Here is a 19,525-nt window from a genome sequence, read left to right on the forward strand (position 1 = left end):
TTTTACGTAGTGCTGCCATTACTCAAGTTACAGATAGTAATTAGTAAAGATAAATATTTTGGCACATATGGCGTTTCATACGTATATTTTTCAAAACGCACGCCTTCTTGGTGGGCTAACAAAATGGCTAAAAGACAATTACTACAAAGACAATAACTACAGACCTGGGACAAGTCTAGGTTACCATTAATAATAAATAAAACCACAACTGTAATATTTAATTCTTTATTTCTAAAATTCTATTATTGTTTCCATTCTGTTATTGTTATTATTGATACTGCCATTTGTCAAGATTTGTGTTCCATGGTGGCACATCACTAAGTACCTTATTTTGATGAAGAGGATGACTTGAAGATGTTAAAGTAGTCATCATCACTAATTGCCAACATCAACTTTCTGGTAGTTTAGTCGTTCCTGGTGAAAGTGCCACTAGAGATTCTGCTGGAGATGATGACTTGAAGATGTTGAAGTAAAGGAAGATGGATGCTAGATTTATAATAATTATATCATCACTAATTTGGCCAACATCAACTTTCTGGTAGTTTAGTCATTCCTGGTGAAAGTGCCACCAGAGATTCTGCTGGAGATGATGACTTGAAGATGTTGAAGTAGATGGGGATCTTGCCAAGATTTGGATTGTCTTCTTGAAGGTTCTTAACCCAGGTTAGCATGGTGTCCTGAGCATCATCTTCACTATTGGTTGAGCACATTGCAAAGAGCGGGCCTTCTTGTGGCGATTCAGGTGGAGCATCTGATAAAAAATAATATCATTTTACTCATAAAAATATGAATTTCCCATTCCCTACATTTTTTAGATCTTATTTAAGGTCACAAACTACATTTAATGTAAACATAAATACTATATGGTCCTATTGCAATAGCTTTTTGGATATTTAAATGGTTAAAAATATAAAAAATAAGTCGATTCTAATAATTTTGATCGATCTTGAGGCCAAAACAAATGAAAGATTGTAACTTTTCAGCAAAAAAAATGGGTTTTCCTAAAATTCTGGCTAAAACAGAAAGTTAATGAATGCAGCAACTAGAAAACATCAGTTTACAATGTTCGTATGTTAATGCTACTAGACCAGGGAGATGTAAAATAAATTATATTAGGCCAATTAAAAAAACATACTTGTTAAGCGTCACCGCCCGCTCCTGATTATCCAGCCGCCTCTCTTTTTATTTTTATTTTTTTTTTTACCGATATACAACGGAAAGTTCAGCGGCCCGGCCCAGCTCCAGAGTAGGGCTCGAAATTCACGCTAGCAAACTAGCATTTTGCTAGTAGATTCTTCATAATTGCTATTTGAAAATTTCAAAACTAGCAAATGTTTGTTAGGCTAGTGTAATTTTTGAAAAATACGTACTTTTTAGCTTAGACAACGCTAGCCGCCGATCGCTCTATGTCGACAACGTCAATTTGGTGAAAACAATTGTTTCATTTACACGCCGCCGATTTACGTCAAGGAAACGCGAATAGCACCGTGAATCATGTAATGTGGTAAACAGCAAGCTTTTTCCCCAACACATAAAATCATGTCCATTTAGTACGTCGCTGAGGATTACATCATCAGTCACGTGATTACAGAATACGCGATTATCAATTTAGGGATTTAACGAAATAAATATTTTGCCTACACAGTGGTCGAAGCGCGTTTTTTTTATAGGTTCGTAAATAGGAAACACCCCATACATAATGGACTCTACCAATTTTGTTTACGATGATCTCGCGCTCGAGATCGGCACACCACGAGGTCCTGTTGGGCGATAGGGAATTTCCTGGATAGATGAGTCGAGCGAGAGACGGCGGATGGCCGATGAGTGAGGTGGGGGTAGCAGCTTGGACGGATTAGTTAGCCTAGGGCCTACAATTTCGCTTGGTGGCAATTAAATTTAATGTTTTAATTACGTCTGGATATAAACAATACAAAACTCAATTTTGTCATAAGCAATAATATTTCATACATAGTCAATTTTGTTCTGTTTCGCATTTTAAAAGTTTGACGTTTCGTCCTAAAAAAAGTGGGGAAAAATGTCCACCGCGCAAAAATATACCTCTATAAAAAGTAAAAAAAAAACAAACAAAAAACCGTCCCCCCGCCCCTGAAAATTTATGAGGGTGTGACGCTTAACAAGTATATTTTTTTATTTGGCCTTATTATAAATTATTTTACATCTCCCTGGCTAGACCTACAAAACTAAGCCTACCTAGGCTAGGCCTAAAGACCGTCCATGAGAGGACATTCACCACGAGCTACTTAGGTAGTGCATTGCTTATTTCTTTTTATCACAATTGACCATAAAAGATACACTTAGGACAAGGAATGGCCTGGTTCAATGTTTTTAAAGTAATATATATGCATTATTTTTACAAAACATCACAAGTTGTAGGGAATGGGTCTTTAAAAAAAAGTTCTGCCTCATAAATCATTGGACACCGTACCACCTATTATATAAACATACCTTTAGGTTTCTCAACCTCAAGTGGGTATGGATTCTTGACTTCTTGTGGGATTCGTACATCATCAAGACTTAGAGGGTGACCTCGTAAAATGAAGTATGACATCTTCTTATCACGTAACCACAGATTAAAGGGACCTTCAACGTAGACAGGTCGATATCTGGGGTAATCATGCAACATGTCTTGCTGTTCACCACTTTGAACTGTTGCGATGAATTCTGGTGAATCCTCAGCTAATACAAAGTCACTATCGTCTTTTCTATCCAACTTTTAAAATAAACAATATCACATAAATTATATATTTAAAGATGCATTGTCCTCCAAAAACATAAAAAATGAAGGTTAATAAAAAAAGTTTAATAAAGTTAATCCTTTTCGTAGAAAAAAAAAATTAAACAAGTCTGTGACTTTATAAAAAGACAAATAAATCCCTGTTAAATTCAGCAAAAAACCCATTGACTTCCAGTCAATTAAATAATTGTTTGCTTTAAATTATTGTACATCTTTTTAGCTACATTTTTTAGAGCCAATTTTTAGTCAAAGTGAATAACTATTATGTGACATTAAAATTGCCTATTCAACATAAAAAAAAGTACCAAATTGTTTTTCATGGGACAATACATCTTATTATTATTATATTATCTTATCTTATTAGTATTATTATATCTTTGAATATTCATAAATAAGTTTAATAACATAAATTAGAGACACTTGTTCATAAGTTATTGGTTATAAAAAATCGAAAGCTCCTAAATATTATACTTACATATTGAACTTTGAACTCTGCTTCATAATCTGATATTCTCTTAAGACCCAATCGAGCTACTTCTACCGGATCACTAGGAATATCCCTAGGAAGTGGGAACGGGTTGATGTTTTTGAATCGTGGGAACCAGTACATAAGTCTTCTGTATTTCTTAATAGCGCCCCCTGTCCTTCCAAATGTAGCGATTAATATTTCTTTTGTCATTTGGTTTGGCATCACACCTGTATTCAAGAAAACGATGTAAAGAATTATATAAAATATTATGTTAATAGACAATTTGAATTAATTTATACCGAGATATTAAATGCAAGTTATCCACTTTGACCAAAAATTGGATTGAAAAAAAAATTTAAAGCAAAAAAGTTTAATTTAACCATTTATTTTGTCATTTTATAAGTAAAAACATTAATCTTCATTTTTCATGTTTTTGGGGAACAATACATCTTTAACATTAGGAATTAAAAAATTAATTTATATACCATTATCTTCCATTTGTTGCAGTATCCGAATTGCACACAAATTCTGTTCAGGAAAATGTGCATAAATTGCCTGGACTGGATTGGTCGCTATAAATTTCCCTTTAGGAAAGACATCAAACAGTACGTTGTACGCAGCAATATCCTTCTCGACTTTATACGTTTTCATGATCTTGAGGGCAGTATCTATAAACTGGATGTGACCTCGCATTCGAATGTCTCTTTCTTTGAATAGCGTTACTGCTTCTTCAAACGCCTCTTTATCTAAGGATTCTTTTTCTAAGGATACATCTGAGAAAATCTTTTTAGAAAGCGATACAGCTTTTACAATGTTTTCTTCATGGTATTCATACTTCCGGTTCTTAAAATTGATTGAGCTGGTACATATACACCTCATAGGGAGCGTTACTGATACAACCTGCAATGAAACAAATTTATATATATTGTTTATATTGCCCAAAAATTGTTTTCGCATACCGTGTTTGTGCGATTCAAAATGGCGACCAAAAATGGTTAATATGTATTTACAGTATTGTCAAAGTATTGCAATACTATATCTAAACCTAAAGTTTATCTCCAAGAGCTCATAAATTTACCTACTTGTGTTAAACCAAATAATTATACTGGGAGACTGGGAGACTGAGAGTTTGAAATGTTCCATTCATCGCAAATTTGTAAAAAAATATACAGTAATAAATTTATCAAAATAGTATTTTTTTAAAGAAAATCGGACTGTCTTCAACATTATGATGCTGTACTCAAGCTGTTGAACAGGTTTCCAGCTATTAAAAACAATTATCGTAGAAAGAGGTAAATTCCAAGCATTCAAGATAGACATCCATTAGACAGTGTACACCACGATAGGAAAACACCCTATTTGGGGCAAATTCTTGTTTTCATTTTAATTGTCAAGAATTATTATCTACGTTATGGCTAAAGATTTACTTGTTTCCCGTACCCTTTCGTCTACGGAATCAAGGCGAAGCACTCAGTGCTTAAAATGCCCTCTTAACGATAAAATCATATTCAATATAAGGTGAAAACTTCAGAAGGTTGTTGGACCATGTGACGTTAAGTTTTGCTTTGAACGAGTTTACTGTAGCACATGAAACTACATCCATAGGCAGAGCATTCCATAATAATATAATAACTCTCCTGTAGAACGTGTCCCTCCTTATATTAAGACGAGAGCTTTTAAACTTGAGTTTATATGAGTGTCCCCGGGTACGAGAGTCTGGATCAAATTCAAAAAATGTATTGATCGCAAATACAATCGAAACCTTTTACAATCCTAAAAAAATTGGTTAATATCCGCTCTCTGCCTTCAATATCTCATGGTTGGATGACCAAGAATTCTCAAACGTTGTTCATAAGGAATGTTACGGTACTCAGGAATCAATCTTGTTGCTATTTGCTGAACCTTCTCTACTAAATCCTGATCTCGCTTTCTAATAGGATTATATACAGTATTACAATATTCAAGCGTTGGCCTGACAATAGCCTTCTACAGCTTCAAAAATCTATCTTTATTCAGGAATTTAAATGATCAATAAACATTCCTAGTTTCTTATTAGCCCTTTTACAAATATCCGCTACATGCAAATTAAAGATTAAACCAGGATCAAAGGTAACACCTAGATCTTTCTCCTGCTTTACCTCATGTAATAAATTACCAGCCATTGATTACAAGAAATTGGGATTATTACGACCATAATGAAATACCTTACACTTAGTGTCATTAAATGGCAATTGCCAAACATTAGACCAATGGGAAGTATCATCAGGTACATCGTTAATAAAGATTGAGAATAAAATTGGGCCCATAACACTACCCTGTGGAATTCCACTTAAAACTGGAGCCTGTGATGATAATTGACCATTAACACTAACTCGTTGTGTTCTATTCGACAAATAATTTGAGAACCAACCTAGTAGATTTCCCGTAATACCAAAACCTTTTCATTTGACTAGAAGCCTTTGGTGTAGCATTTTTATAGTCTAATAAATAGACACAATCAAAGCTATCCAAGTTAGTAGTCCAATTCTCAAGGACATCAAGTAGTTGTAATGCACATGATCTCTTGTCTGAATCCAAATTGTTTATTGCACAAAAGACCATTACTCTCAAGATACTTCACAAGTTTATGTCTAATAATCCTTTCCATCATTTTCCCCATAACCGACGTTAAACTAACCGGCCTGGAGTTAGCCGGGTCCTCCTTTTTGCCTTTTTTAAAGATAGGTATTACAGTTGCCTCCTTCTACGATAAGGAACCTTCTGATCATTGAATAATCTAGTGAATATTAGACTGAGAGGGTAATCAATTTGATCCTTTAATTCAATCAAAACCCGTGGGTGAAAGCCATCAGGGCCAGCTGACTTATCCATAATTAAGTTAGACAACAGCTTATGAATATCTTCTTTATTAATATTAATATTAAACTCAATACATTACCGTGTCCATACTTCTAAAAACTAAAGGTACTGTTAATCAAATAGGTTACGGCAATAGTTTTTCAGCAAGACAGCTGTGTGGCTTAGTGGGCTTGTGATAAGGCTATGGCTTAAGGGGTTAGAGGTTCGATTCTCTACTTGACATTTTTTTTAAAATTTTCAATTTAAGAGAAATTATTTAGAGGGTTAGGTTTTTAAGATTCAGGAATGAGTTTTAATATTTAGGAACGAGTTTTATATTTAGGTACAAGTTTTACTTTTAGGAATGCAATTTCACCATACCTTTTAGCAAACAGAAGTGCCCTCTATAATTACTGTACCTTTATAGAAGTAACATATTTTTTACCCTTACGTAAATTTATATATAGATAACTGAACCGTTTTTTTCCGTTGGTCTAGGCCTCCTCATACACCCCATCATAACTTACCGGCATTACAATACATTTGTTTCTTGGACATAGAAACTGTGAGAACAGCCTATTTGTCTGCTGGGGTCGTAATAAAACTCTTTGTACAGTTGCTGCCATGCTAGACGAGTGTTCTATTCTATATCAAAGTTTTAAATCTGAAATGTAAAGAAATATTTTTTTATTTACTCCCTTTTTAGACTAATTACTACTAGGCCTAGTATTAGTTATTACAGTATTATTAATATTAGTTTTTAAAATGGGTGAACATACAACTAGGCCTAATGCTAGCTAGGCCTACTATTTATCTTTAATACTACAACTAGGCCTAGGCTAGGAAGGGTCTGTGTAGGTATCCTGCCCGGCCCTCCTGCCTGGAAGGCCTATCCTGCTATAGGCCTAGTAGTAGCAGGCCTAGCCTACCTCTAGGGCCTAGGCCTATGTAGATTATTTAGACCGTTTTGCCTTATAATATTAATTACCTCAATTAAACAATAATCGGTCAGTCCTAGGTCTAGGAGAGGCCCCAGCTAGCTAGCAGCTAGGCTAGACTACTCAAGCTCATCGCGTGTCTTCTTGTTGTCTCAGCTCCAAATCTAAAAAATGTGGCTTTAAATAGCGCCACCAACGGTTGCATGCCTAAAAAAGTATGTAAAAAACCGGCCCACAACTGACACAAAATAAGGCCTAAAATTATATTCCCATGTTGTTCAAAATGTATATTTTACCTCTACCAAGAAGGTATGTAGTCGATCGCTTACATTCTGTTTGTTTATTAGCAGGATTACTCAAAACGTTATTATTTACCAAAATAAATATACACAGACAGATATGTCTCCAAATTTTGAAGCAATCCGGACCCGAGGTCCCAATTCCACACAACCTGTTGTCACATTTTTAAAGAAAATTTTTATTGTTACAGAGCTGTCACTGTGCTCAAGTACAACCAAAATGGGCATAGAAGCGATGTATTAGGCCTACCACTGTTCTCAATTACAACTAAAATGGGTATATAGTTACGCACAGTGCTAAACTACACGAAAACATTTTTGTAAATGTAGGCTATTAGTAAATTTATATTTTAAGTTAAGGGTGCCACAGATTAAAAGCTTTGCTTGCTTGTGGTTATCCTGTTTTTCACACTTTTATTGTAATTTATTTTCTTTTATTTTGTGTGAAAAATAAAGAATACTCAATCAATCAAAAAAATCCTACTTATTATCATTGTGTTCAAGTACAACCAAAATGGGTATGTTAGCGCATAGTGCTAAACTAGATCTTATTTATTATCACTGTGCTCAAGTACCACCAAAATGGGTATGGTACCGCACAGTGCTAAACTAGATCTTATTTATTATCACTGTGCTCAAGTACCACCAAAATGGATATAGTAGCGCATAGTGCTAAACCAAATCCTATTTTTTATCACTGTGCTCAAAGTACAACCAACATTGGTATGGTAGCGCACAATGCTAAACTAAATCCTATTTATTGTTTGAAGGTTTGCATGGCGAAATCAAATGTTGATATAAAGTTTGCGGTACACCACGTGTATTAGTTCTGAAAAGAACTGTTGAGTTTCTCGACGTTTCGATCAATATACTTTGATCGTCCTCAGGAGTGAGAATGCAGAAAGTCCAGGAGACGCCGACATAAAAGTATTTCATAGTGCAGTCAACAAGTTGTCACAGTGTCTTCAAACACACAAGGAAAAACCAGCTAAACACAGTCAACCTGGTGTATACTGCATCCCATGTGAATGTGGAAAGGTATACATTGGGGAAACTGGACGTGACCTTCAAACCAGGCTCAAAGAACATCAAGGCCATGCCAGAAGAGGAGAGCAAGACAAATCATCAATAGTTATGCATTCTCACAAACAACAACACCGAGTTAATTGGAAAGATGCTGAAAATTGCTACCGTTCCTTCTTGGCATTCCAGACGAGCCAGGGAAGCTATTGAAATCTACAAACACAACACTGTTCATCAAGATATTGGATTTGTTATTAGTAAGATTTGGCTATCTTTATTCAACAAGAATCTTCATCGACAGTAAACAATGCCATAGTTTCTGGCCAGTTTACATTTCACAACCCAGTCTGGACACATGGTCTTGTTTGGCCAGTCCACACCCAACTTTGAGACAATGCTATTGTTTTTAGCTTGTGTCACCCTGCTTTTCACACCTATCAGAAACAATGTTCTTCTATAGCAAGTTTCCATTCACTATTGTTCTTGAGAAACAATGCTCTGCTATAGCTAGTTTCAATCCCTCCCACTGTGTGAACTTGCCATTGTTTCTGGCTTTCACACCAGTCCCACCTTTTCCACTTATATTCCAAGTTTCCTGGACTTTCTGCATTCTCACTCCTGAGGACGATCAAAGTATATTGATCGAAATCAACATAAATCCTATTTATTATCACTGTGCGCGAGTGCAACCAAAATGGGTATGGTAGTAGCGCACAGTGCTAAACTAAATCCTATGTATTATCACTGTGCGCGAGTGCAACCAAAATGAGTAAGGTAGCGCACAATTCAATTCATTTATTTTCCAGAAGACATATAAAACATATAATACAATCAAGAATACAAACACAAGAGAACTGACACCAGTCTGGCCGATTGTAGAAAAGTGACTAAGTCACTATGTGAGTACTCTCCTTCTGTTGCAGACAAAAAAAAACAAGTTACCAGCAAAAGACATTAAATAAGGCAGGGAAAAACTTAGAGGAACCAAAAAGACACAAATCAGTCACTTGAATCGGGAGTGAATCCCACAACCTCGGAAAAGAAATAAAAGTAGAGTGGTAAAATGCATTGGTACGAGAACCCATATGCCTAAAAACTAATTTATAATTTCTACGAGAACCTGGTGTGGGCAACAATGCACCATCAACCAAAAAATCTACGTAGAGACATTTAATTACAAATTTAACTTGAAGAAATTGAAGTCTATGGTATAACCGGGGTAGTTTGAGGAGGGTAAGTCGGGCTTCGTAAGATGGACGGAGGGAATATATAGTTTGGAAATAGCCTGGAAAACATGATCTAGTGAAACGTCTTTGAATAGATTCGATTTGGTTGATGGTACATTGTTGATGTGGTAACCACGCGGGAGCTGCATATTCAATGATTGGCCTTACTATTGTGAAAGTTTTAAAAGAACAATGTGGTCACTGGTCTTAACACAACGTTTAATAAAACCCACAAGTCTGTTACATTTAATAACAGATTGGGATATATGCTGATTCCATTTTAAATCTGAAGTTAAAGTAACTCCAAGGTATTTATAGTGGGACACAGTTTCGATTTGATTATTAAGGATAAAGTATTGGAAAGAGTTGTGGTTTTTCGAGCGGGTTATTTTCATGACTTTACATTTACCAGGATTGAGGGACATACGATTTGTTTCACCCCATTTAATGATAGAGTTGAGGTCAGCCTGTAAAAAGTCACAATCAACTGGGGATTTTATTACTCAATAAAGAACAGTGTCGTCAGCATATTGTGGCATGTGGGATGAGATCAAGGTAGAAAGATCAGCAATATACATATTAAAAAGAATAGGGCCAAGCACCGAGCCCTGAGGCACTCCAGATGTAACGTGGACCAAAGAGGAAAGAGTGCCTTTGTAAGAAACAGCTTGTTCACGATTCGACAGGAAAGAATGCAACCAATTCAGTAAGTTCCCACAAAAGCCATACTTGTGCAATTTATCCAAAAGGATAGGGTGGCTAACTCTGTCAAAAGCCTTTGACCAGTCAAGGAAAATTGCATCGATACGGGGTGGAATGCTAAACTAAATCATATTTAATCTTATGTAGGAGAATTTGACAGTAGGCAGAGGTATGCACTATCGGAAATGCTTTAATACACTATACGCTCCTCTCTAAATAAGGAAGTATTGTTTTGTCTCTTACTTGCTATCTTATTTACCTTAAACCGCGCAAATAATAAGGAAACGACTATTACGAGGAAGAAAATGTTCAGATAGGCCTACTTTGATTTTAGAAAACAAAATAAAAACTATATTGCATCATAAAAAAAAAGGAAACCAAATTTAAAAACAATTGTCATATGAATTCTTGTGGAATGGAACAAAAGAAATAATAAAAAGAAAAACATTAATTGGTAAACCATTAGAAGGAGGCATTGAAATGCCTGATTTCTCACTACAAGTAAAAGCACTTAAAATTAAATGGGCGAGAAATCTCCTATCGAGAAAACATGTAAGGTGGAAATTGTTGCTTTTGCATTACATCAATAGAATAGGTAATGAGAATATTTTATTCAGTATGTCATGCATAAATCTCACTAATCAGAAGATCTTTCAAGGTATACCATTATTTTATTTAAAAGTTATTGAGAGCTGCGTCGATTTTAACAAGGTTGACGTTGAAACTATCAGTAATTATGAACAGATTGTTGAACAATATTTATAGGGAAATAAGAATATTAAAATAAATAACAAGGCTTTATTTTATAAAAATTGGGTTTCTTCAGGGTTTACAAAAGTGAAACACGTTGTTTCCTTTAATCGTTTATTAAACCCAAGTGAAATAAAGAATAATTTGGGTATAAAAAGAAATTGGATTAGTGAATACACTACACTTGTTGAGGCAATTCCAAAAATGTGGATAAATGTAAGAAAAACAATAAACAGGTAAATAATATGGTTACAAAATGTGACGTAATCGATACAATTTTAGGAACGACCACAAAAGATGCATATTTATACTTCGTCGACAGCATTTTTATTCCTCCTCAATGTATACGTAAATGGGAGAATGTCTTTACAATTACAATAAAATGGCCAGAAGTTTGGAAACAAAAAGTATTAAATGAAAAAAAACAAAAAATATGCACAATTTAATTATAAATTGTTGAATCGAACTATTCCTACCAATAGTCGATTATATATGTGGAATATTAAGAGTACTAGTAAATGCAATAATTGTGATGCCTTTGACGATGAAAAACACATGTTCTTTGAATGTCCAGGTAACAAGAATTTATGGAGAAATATAGATAACATTTTTAAAAATATTGATGGTAGTAAATGCTCTTTTAAAGAGCTCATTCTTGGCAGTGGAAATTGTACAAAAAAACAATTATAAACCATAAAATAAAAATATATAATGAATTAAAAAACCGTTTTGTCAAAATCCATGGGTGGTCTTTAAATCTAATGTAGTTGATATGACTGCCGTAGGTTTGATTTAAATGTGTTTTATTATATTTATTTTACCATACAATGTAGCATAATTATATTGCATGAATTAATTTTAAACTAGATGGCACGCTCGCTTCGCTCGCGTACCATCTAGGGGTGCTCACAGATGGTTCTCGAATACAGTAGAATCCACGGACGGGGACTTTTTTGGGACACTAAACAAAAACGGAAGTGTCCCCCTAATTGGGGTATTCAGAAATAGAGACAACAAAACCAATACTGGATTCCATAAAGGACAATTAATTTATGTGGATTAAAGAAATTAGGGAGAAATGGAAATGTATGTACGGGAATTGGGCGGCGGCACGTGGTGGTGGTGATGGAACCGCAGTAATAAAGTTGATTGTATTTATATATTATAAGAACCAAACTAAATAAATAGACCTAGACATTCTGCGAAATGGAAATCGGAAATTCAAGCTCCTATTCAGTGAAAAATTAAACTGTAGTCTACCTAAATATTTAGGGCAAATCATCGGTTGTGGTGTTGAACTTCCTGTAAACATTTGTGTGAACCAAACTGGGTCGAATTTCTGTCATGAGTACTGATTTGTTGGCCTGTGATTTATGACGCCTAAGGGATCTATCTAGACTTATTTTTTAGAATAATGTACGTACCTGTCAGATACAATTGTCTTGTGTCGTATAATAAATAAGTACTGTAATAGTTACTGAAGTTACTATTACAATCTCGTCAATGAAAACACGAAAATGTATATGCACTTACTTATGAAAACGTATACAGTATTATACTCAGTTATTGAAACAGTAGGTTTAAAAAAGTTTCGTTTGTCTGTAAAATGATGTAATCAAGCTGTTTACATGAGTCTTAATTTATAAGCACATCAATAATAAAATAGTTTATCTATCCTGTAATTGGCGAGATTATGGTCGCTGTTGAATGAAATAAAGCCAATCGGTATCATATTTGTACAGAAACGTTTTCGCGGCCGAAGGGTGTAACCTAAATTCGTTGTATTATCGTCAAGAACTAACTGTAACTAAACTTACATAGAAAGTAGGGTATCATAAATTTGGCCTTAGCATTCGGGGGAGTGGCTAAGATGAAGTCCGTGGGACTACTAAATATAAATTGTAATGAACCTCGAGGGACATAAATAGGAATATTTTATGTTTCATTATCAATGTATAATAAATGGAAACTGTTTACCGATTCAAATAATAGAAATTGGTTTTTTACATTTTGCGAACCTATTGCAAGTTTATTTTCAAAGGGCCCATATATTTACCTACCGTATGTGTTAACCCAAGGGCTCATAAATTTACCTACAGTACTTGTGTTAAACCAAACTGGATGTTCCATTCATCGCAAATCAATACATTTGTATAATCGTATATTAAATCTATCAAAATAGTATTTTTTAAAGAAAATCGGCCTGTCTTCAACATTATGATGGTGTACTCTAGCAATCTATCAAAATAGTATTTTTTAAAGAAAATCGGCCTGTCTTCAACATTATGATGGTGTACTCTAGCTGTTCAACCGGTTTTCAGCTATTAAAAACAATTATCGTAGGAGGAGATAGGAAAATGCGAAGCCTCCTCGCTATGTAACATTAGGGTTGAGGGATGGGAAAGCGGATAGGTACAAAGAGGAACAATTTTTAAATATATTCTTTATCCACTGAGTAACGAAATATTTTGTTCATGTTTTATAGGCCTATAAATAATATACCTCTAAATACAGTAGGCCTAAAACATTTGCGATTTAATACTTTGTTAAAACTGTCACTGTCATAATCGATTGAAATATTAAAGTACATGTCACGATACACCACTACGACGTTTATATTTTTGGTAATTATTAATTAATACAAACGTTGAGAAGGAACTGTCAGTATAAAGTTTATTTGTATATCTAACAGTAGAGCCTATCCACAGTCTCAGTAATAAAGTTTATTTGTATATATTTTTATATTACATCTAACAGTACGAACATTCACAGTAAGAAATGTTCGATTCAAATGAAAAATAGTTAATAGGTATTTACAGTATTGTTAAAGTATTGCAAGTTTATTCTCAAAGGGCCCATATATTTACCTACCGTATGTGTTAAACCAAGGGCTCATAAATTTACCTACAGTACTTGTGTTAAACCAAACTCTGGCAGACTGAGAGATTGGGATGTTCCATTCATCGCAAATCAATACATTTGTATAATCGTATATTAAATCTATCAAAATAGTATTTTTTAAAGAAAATCGGCCTGTCTTCAACATTATGATGGTGTACTCTAGCTGTTCAACCGGTTTTCAGCTATTAAAAACAATTATCGTAGGAGGAGATAGAAAAATGCGAAGCCTCCTCGCATTTTTTTGGCGGGTATTTTTCAAGATGGACATCCATTAGACAGTGTATACCACGATCGGAAAACACCCCTATTTGGGGCAAATCTTTGAACCTAAATTCGTTTTAATCGTCAATAACTAATTATCTAACTCAATTTAATTAGTAAACAGGGTTACATCAGGCGGTTAAAATCAGTACCGAAAGTACGAACCAACTTTACATACCATCGAGTGAAAATTCTAGAAGTAAGGCGCGATTTACCGAATTTTGCCCTTACGTAAATTTATATATAGATACATTCAGTTTATATTACACAACAAAAGAGAAAAAAAAAAGAAATGTATTTATTAAAAATAAGTATGTAACAAAAATATGAAATAAATGTGAGTGAATCTCAGAAAAGATAAAAAAAAAAAACATAGGCCTGAACAAAAAACATAAACACAATTATTGGGGTGTCATGATATTTTCCCACAAATTGTATCCTCTTTTTTGTTTACAAATGACACTTACAAAAGCACATTAGTTAAGAAATAAAAATGATGCAATATTATAACTAATCGTTTTTTTTTTATTTCAGTAAAAGTTAATAATTTCTACAGTCTCTATGGAAAATGAAAAGCAATGATGTTATTCTTTTGCATTTCAAAAGAGACATCAATCATTCGTTCGGTATATAAAATTGGTGACGTTTATTGTAACATCAACATATCATCAATTCGTCAAAATTAAATAATTTTATAGAAACACTGATTTTCTAAACTTTTTCTTAGGCCTACTAAAGCGTGGTTCCCGCTAGAACGCAACGCAGCGACGTATCGACGCAAAGTGCTGTATTGCGTAATCACAAGTGGGAACCGACGACGCAATAGTGCTGCAAAAATCGCAGGTTTGATTTCACGCAGGCGGGTGCAAACACAATTATTGGAAGGGCATTTTCTTACGTTGCGTTGGTTGCGTCGCTAGTGGGAACCAAACTTTATTGTGATATGAGTGATCACACGCCTTTAAACTGAACCTTCATAGAATATGAGAATATAAATAAGTGCTAGTTTGTTTTTGTATTCTTATGCTTATGGTTTATCCCAATGTTGCGTTATTATTGTGTTTTGAAACAGTGTTTTTATTATGTTGTTTGACGCAACGCAAGGTTCAACGCAAGTGAGTTGGACAATCCACTGCAGTGAAGGACAGTTTGGATGATCCATCGCGTTGATGATCCGTCATCCTTGCGTCGTCCAAGAAGTGAGAACCAATGTCAAGCTTTGTCAAACACTATCAAACTAGTTTTGACAAAAAAGTGTGATGTGGTAGTGATATGACATCATCATATCCATATATGGGCAAATTTTTTTGTCACATAAAGTTTGATAGATTAGACAGAGTCTAAGAAAGGTTATCTTTTCGATTTATTTAGGTTCATGCTTATTATTACTTGTTCCAATGGAAGAATGGCCGAATATATATTATGATTGATATTATTATTGAGATATTATAATATCTATGCTATCATCAAAGTATTTTTCATAAACATTAGTAAGTCCGTGGGACTCAAAATATGGTGGCTGATAACCAAATTTGCTAATAATATCTATACACATCTCATATATTGATAACAGTTGGGAGGCTGTTTTACACGCGTGTATATCATGATGACGATTGATTTGATAATGTAATGATGACGACTTATTGAAAAATCACCGGTGGCATATAAAAGATGGCGTAGCGGAACCACCTCCCAGTTGTTGGTATTGATCAAAGGTACGTAAGTTAGAATACTATACCGTTTATTATTCTGATCCTTTATTCCGATCCTTTATTCCGATCCTTTATTCCGATCCTTTCTTACCAACATTCTTTATCTCTGTTCATAGATGGCTATGCGTCTTCTGCTGCTTCTCGTCGGAATTATCTCGTGGGCATCTGCTACACCAATAATTGAAGGTACAGTACAGTACTAGCCTATTTGTTAATAACATTTTGAAAGAACATATGGTTGAAGATCCGAAGAGTGATATGGCGTAATGAAGGAATTTAAAAAGGCAAATTTACACTGACTAACGGTAACGGTAAGCGGAACCGCGAACCTTATCCCACGTAAAATCTCTATCTATCCTGAGCAGAAACCGCCAGTCCACTCCACGTTGTGTAAAAATGGTCATAAAGCGTGGTTCCCACTAGAGACGCAACGCAAGGACGTACACGCAACGCAAGCGACCAATAACACGCCACAGTTCAAATAATTTATCGCTTGTGATTGTTTAAATCACTAAAGCTTGGTTCCCACTAGAACGTAACGCAAGGACGTAAACGCAACGCAAGCGTTTTAACCAATGACAAGCGAAGTTATAGACAGTTACCAATCACAAGCGAATAAGCCATCGCTTGTGATTGGTCAATTTACTTGCGTTGCGTTACGTCCTTGCGTTGCGTCGCTAGTGGGAATCAAGCATTAGGAATAACAAAGATTCTATATTCTCGCCTGTGTAAACTGACATTCGGCCTGGGCACCAAAATGAGTTTTCATTTTATCTTTTATTTTCTAACCGTTTTCACTTATTTTTCAAAGCACTTGTTTTTTAGCGTTATAAATTAAAAACCATTAACCATTCCAGGTGATTCAAACGAAGTGTTTGCCAGCTGCACAAACCCATCCGGGAACCGGGTAAACTTTAATGATATATATGATCTCCGACAACAGATCCTCGATTCTCATAACTACTACCGATGCCTCCATGGCGTTCCAGTACGTACTATTTCAGTTTAATTTCACCCTAATTTGCATATTTAAGCTAATTTGCATATCGTCGGGATGAGTGACAGAAGTATGATGCTCAAATTTTGATCTCATCATATGTGACCATTTAAGAAAGAAAAATCTCTGTTTGCAATTTGTTCCACTCAAAATGATAGATTGCCTAGCCTACTATAATAATATATTAACTTTCTTTCACGAATTCGCCTTATACCTAATTCGCAATTTTAATTTTCCCCATCTTTCTGTTACACGTCAATTGTTTTTGCCATCCGGAACCCAAATAAACAGTCCCATAGAAAAGTTTATAATACACCATGCCAATTGTTTATCGGATTAAAATCTGATAAACTTTTTTGGATTTTTGTTTTCATACAGTCTCTTACGCTAGATGACACCCTTAATACATACGCCCAAAGTGTTGCTAATGATAATGCAGCCAAAGGCAAACTGGAACACTCTGGCGGACAGTACGGAGAGAACCTTTACGCATCATACGGCAAACGGATAACTGGTAGGCCTAAATCAATTATTTATTTTCAAAATTCAATAGACATAGAGAATGGCACGATAGCTTTTAATAATTGAATCTAATCTGTTATTTCCATTTTAAATTGGCAAATAAAATTGAATCTTGAATCTTAGTTTTCACAGTCCTATAAAGCTTGGTTTCCACTAGAGACAAAGCAACGCAAGTGAGTTTGATCATGGCAAGCGACGTCAGTGTGAATATAAAATCTATCGTCCTTGAATTGCGTTGCGTTCTAGTGGAAACCAAATATTAATATTAGGCCTAGGCCTTGATTAGAATGCAATTCACTTTCATAAATAAATTAGCGACAGAAAAATGTTTAAAATTTAAATTTCTTGTTCTAACTATGCACTTTAATAATATTACTATTGATTTTTTAGGTAAACTTCCAACAAAATCGTGGTACGATGAGATACAATACTATGATTTCAACAATCCCGGATTTTCAAAAGAAACAGGTAAAGTCTAGCACTGCAAAAGTTTTCACACACATTTACTAAGTGGGTAGAACAGATTTAAGGTGATCCGATTTCCGAGTTAAAACCGACCTCAAGTATAAAGTAGGCCTACTCGTATGATCGGTTAAACTCTTATCCCTTGGCTTGTATTAGTTCACTTTAATACTGTGGTAGTGGGCCTATATCCGATATAACTCCGATAGCTTTTAGTAATAATATCCGATATATCCGATAGCTTTCAGTGATATATCCGATATAACTCCGATAGTTTTCAGTGATATATCCGATATAACTCAAAAAGTTTTCAGTGATATATCAGATAGAACTCCGATATAGCTTTCAATGATATATATTCGATATAACTCCTATAGGTTTCAGTGATATCCGATATAACTCCGATAGCTTTCAGTGATAGGCCCTATATCCGATATAACTCCGATAACTTTCAGTAAGATATCCGATATAACTCTGATAGCTTCCATTGATATATCCGATATAACACCGATAGCTGTCAGTGATATATCCAATATAACTCCGATAGCTCTTAGTGATATATCCGATATAACTCCGATAGCTTTCAGTGATATAAACCGATGTAACGCCGGTGACAATTTTGAAGTCCTTTGTGGCGCTTTAGAATCATGATCAGTCGTAATAGGGATGACTTCGTTTAATGATTTACCAGATATAAAAGTATTATTGTTTTGTATTTCATAGGTCATTTTACACAGGTTGTATGGATGGACAGTAACAAACTTGGATGTGGGTATAAACAGGATTCAGCACAACAATGGGAGTATATCGCCTGCAGTTATGATCCACCCGGTAACTATAATGGCGCCAGAAACTACAAGAAGAATGTGCCTGAGCCAGTATAAAAATGCTAAAAGAAACTTGCCAAAAGGCGCGACCGATAGTATGTCGAAGCAATGTAAAATTAGCTTAATATGTTATACATTAAAATATATTATGCATCAACATTAAGTGCCAGAGTGTTTTTTCTTGTCTATTGTAAATTCTCAAAAACTTAAAACGTTAAAGCGTTATCACTTTTGGTAAACTCCGCCGATGATGAAGGTTAAACGCGATAATGACGTAATATCTGTTGTGTTTACAATGTTTGTTGTAACACCATATTTTGGATGTGAAGCCGAATCGACTCAGACATACATAATACACCATGTGGTTACAGATCCAACGGCGAAAGAGATCTGTCGCACTATGTTGGGAAAAACAAGGCATAACAACCTCTGTGTGACGTGTTTACCGCGAAACTTAAAATACACGTGAGTTATAGTCGGTCTCAGATGCACTTTTTCAAGTTTTCCGACCCAAAAATATAGCATTTAGAGTGCAAAAAAGCATTCTGTTATTTACCGGTAGTATTATAGAAATGTATATTTTGATGAAATAAAAAAACAGTATACTTACGGTTTACAGTCGCTATCATCTAGACTTGCTCCAAGTCTGTATTTATAATATTGTCTGTTTTATGTCATTCCACACGTCGTCGTTTTGATTTTTGTCTGAAAATCCAAACTCAAGTAATACACGTATGAAACGCCATATGTGCAAAAATATTCATATTTTTACTAATATTAAGACAAAAATCCGTCCGTCCCAGACTAGCTATCATCATGAGAATAAAAGGACTGGATGGAATG

At 34.8% G+C, this 19,525-nt stretch overlaps 2 protein-coding genes across 3 annotated transcripts in view; one reads left to right on the forward strand and one right to left on the reverse strand.

Annotated features, from left to right (window-relative positions):
• Positions 1 to 209: 209 nt before the first annotated feature.
• Positions 210 to 19,525, reverse strand: part of LOC140063372 (evolutionarily conserved signaling intermediate in Toll pathway, mitochondrial-like) — a 60,418-nt gene continuing 41,102 nt past the window's right edge. The window contains exons 1-6 of one of the 2 annotated variants that reach the window (XM_072109822.1): positions 7,051 to 7,159; positions 6,590 to 6,726; positions 3,710 to 4,124; positions 3,231 to 3,451; positions 2,467 to 2,731; positions 210 to 751 (exon numbers count right to left, since the gene is read on the reverse strand). In XM_072109822.1, coding sequence (XP_071965923.1) covers positions 528 to 751; positions 2,467 to 2,731; positions 3,231 to 3,451; positions 3,710 to 4,124; positions 6,590 to 6,688 — 1,224 coding nt within the window. In that variant the 5' untranslated portion in view covers positions 6,689 to 6,726; positions 7,051 to 7,159 and the 3' untranslated portion in view covers positions 210 to 527. Of the gene's footprint in view, positions 752 to 2,466; positions 2,732 to 3,230; positions 3,452 to 3,709; positions 4,125 to 6,589; positions 6,729 to 7,050; positions 7,160 to 19,525 lie in introns of those variants that run through there. The other variant, XM_072109823.1, reaches the window with a different exon arrangement.
• LOC140043150 (uncharacterized) lies at positions 15,991 to 18,739 on the forward strand. The gene is made up of 5 exons (XM_072087745.1): positions 15,991 to 16,060; positions 16,732 to 16,862; positions 17,250 to 17,385; positions 17,784 to 17,861; positions 18,579 to 18,739. The coding sequence occupies exons 1-5, from the start codon at positions 15,991 to 15,993 to the stop codon at positions 18,737 to 18,739; spliced, it is 576 nt and encodes a 191-aa protein (XP_071943846.1).

The sequence above is a fragment of the Antedon mediterranea genome, chromosome 1 (genome assembly GCF_964355755.1).
Source record: "Antedon mediterranea chromosome 1, ecAntMedi1.1, whole genome shotgun sequence".
Classification (NCBI taxonomy): Eukaryota; Metazoa; Echinodermata; class Crinoidea; order Comatulida; family Antedonidae; genus Antedon; species Antedon mediterranea.

What these genes read in the sequence shown, in the direction of transcription:
- LOC140043150 (XM_072087745.1), top strand. Translation starts at nt 15,991, where the DNA reads ATGGCTATGCGTCTTCTGCTGCTTCTCGTCGGAATTATCTCGTGGGCA. An exon ending in ATACGGCAAACGGATAACTG is followed by an intron (nt 17,386 to 17,783) that starts GTAGGCCTAAAT and finishes TTGATTTTTTAG; the next exon opens with GTAAACTTCCAACAAAATCG. An exon ending in CGGATTTTCAAAAGAAACAG is followed by an intron (nt 17,862 to 18,578) that starts GTAAAGTCTAGC and finishes TGTATTTCATAG; the next exon opens with GTCATTTTACACAGGTTGTA.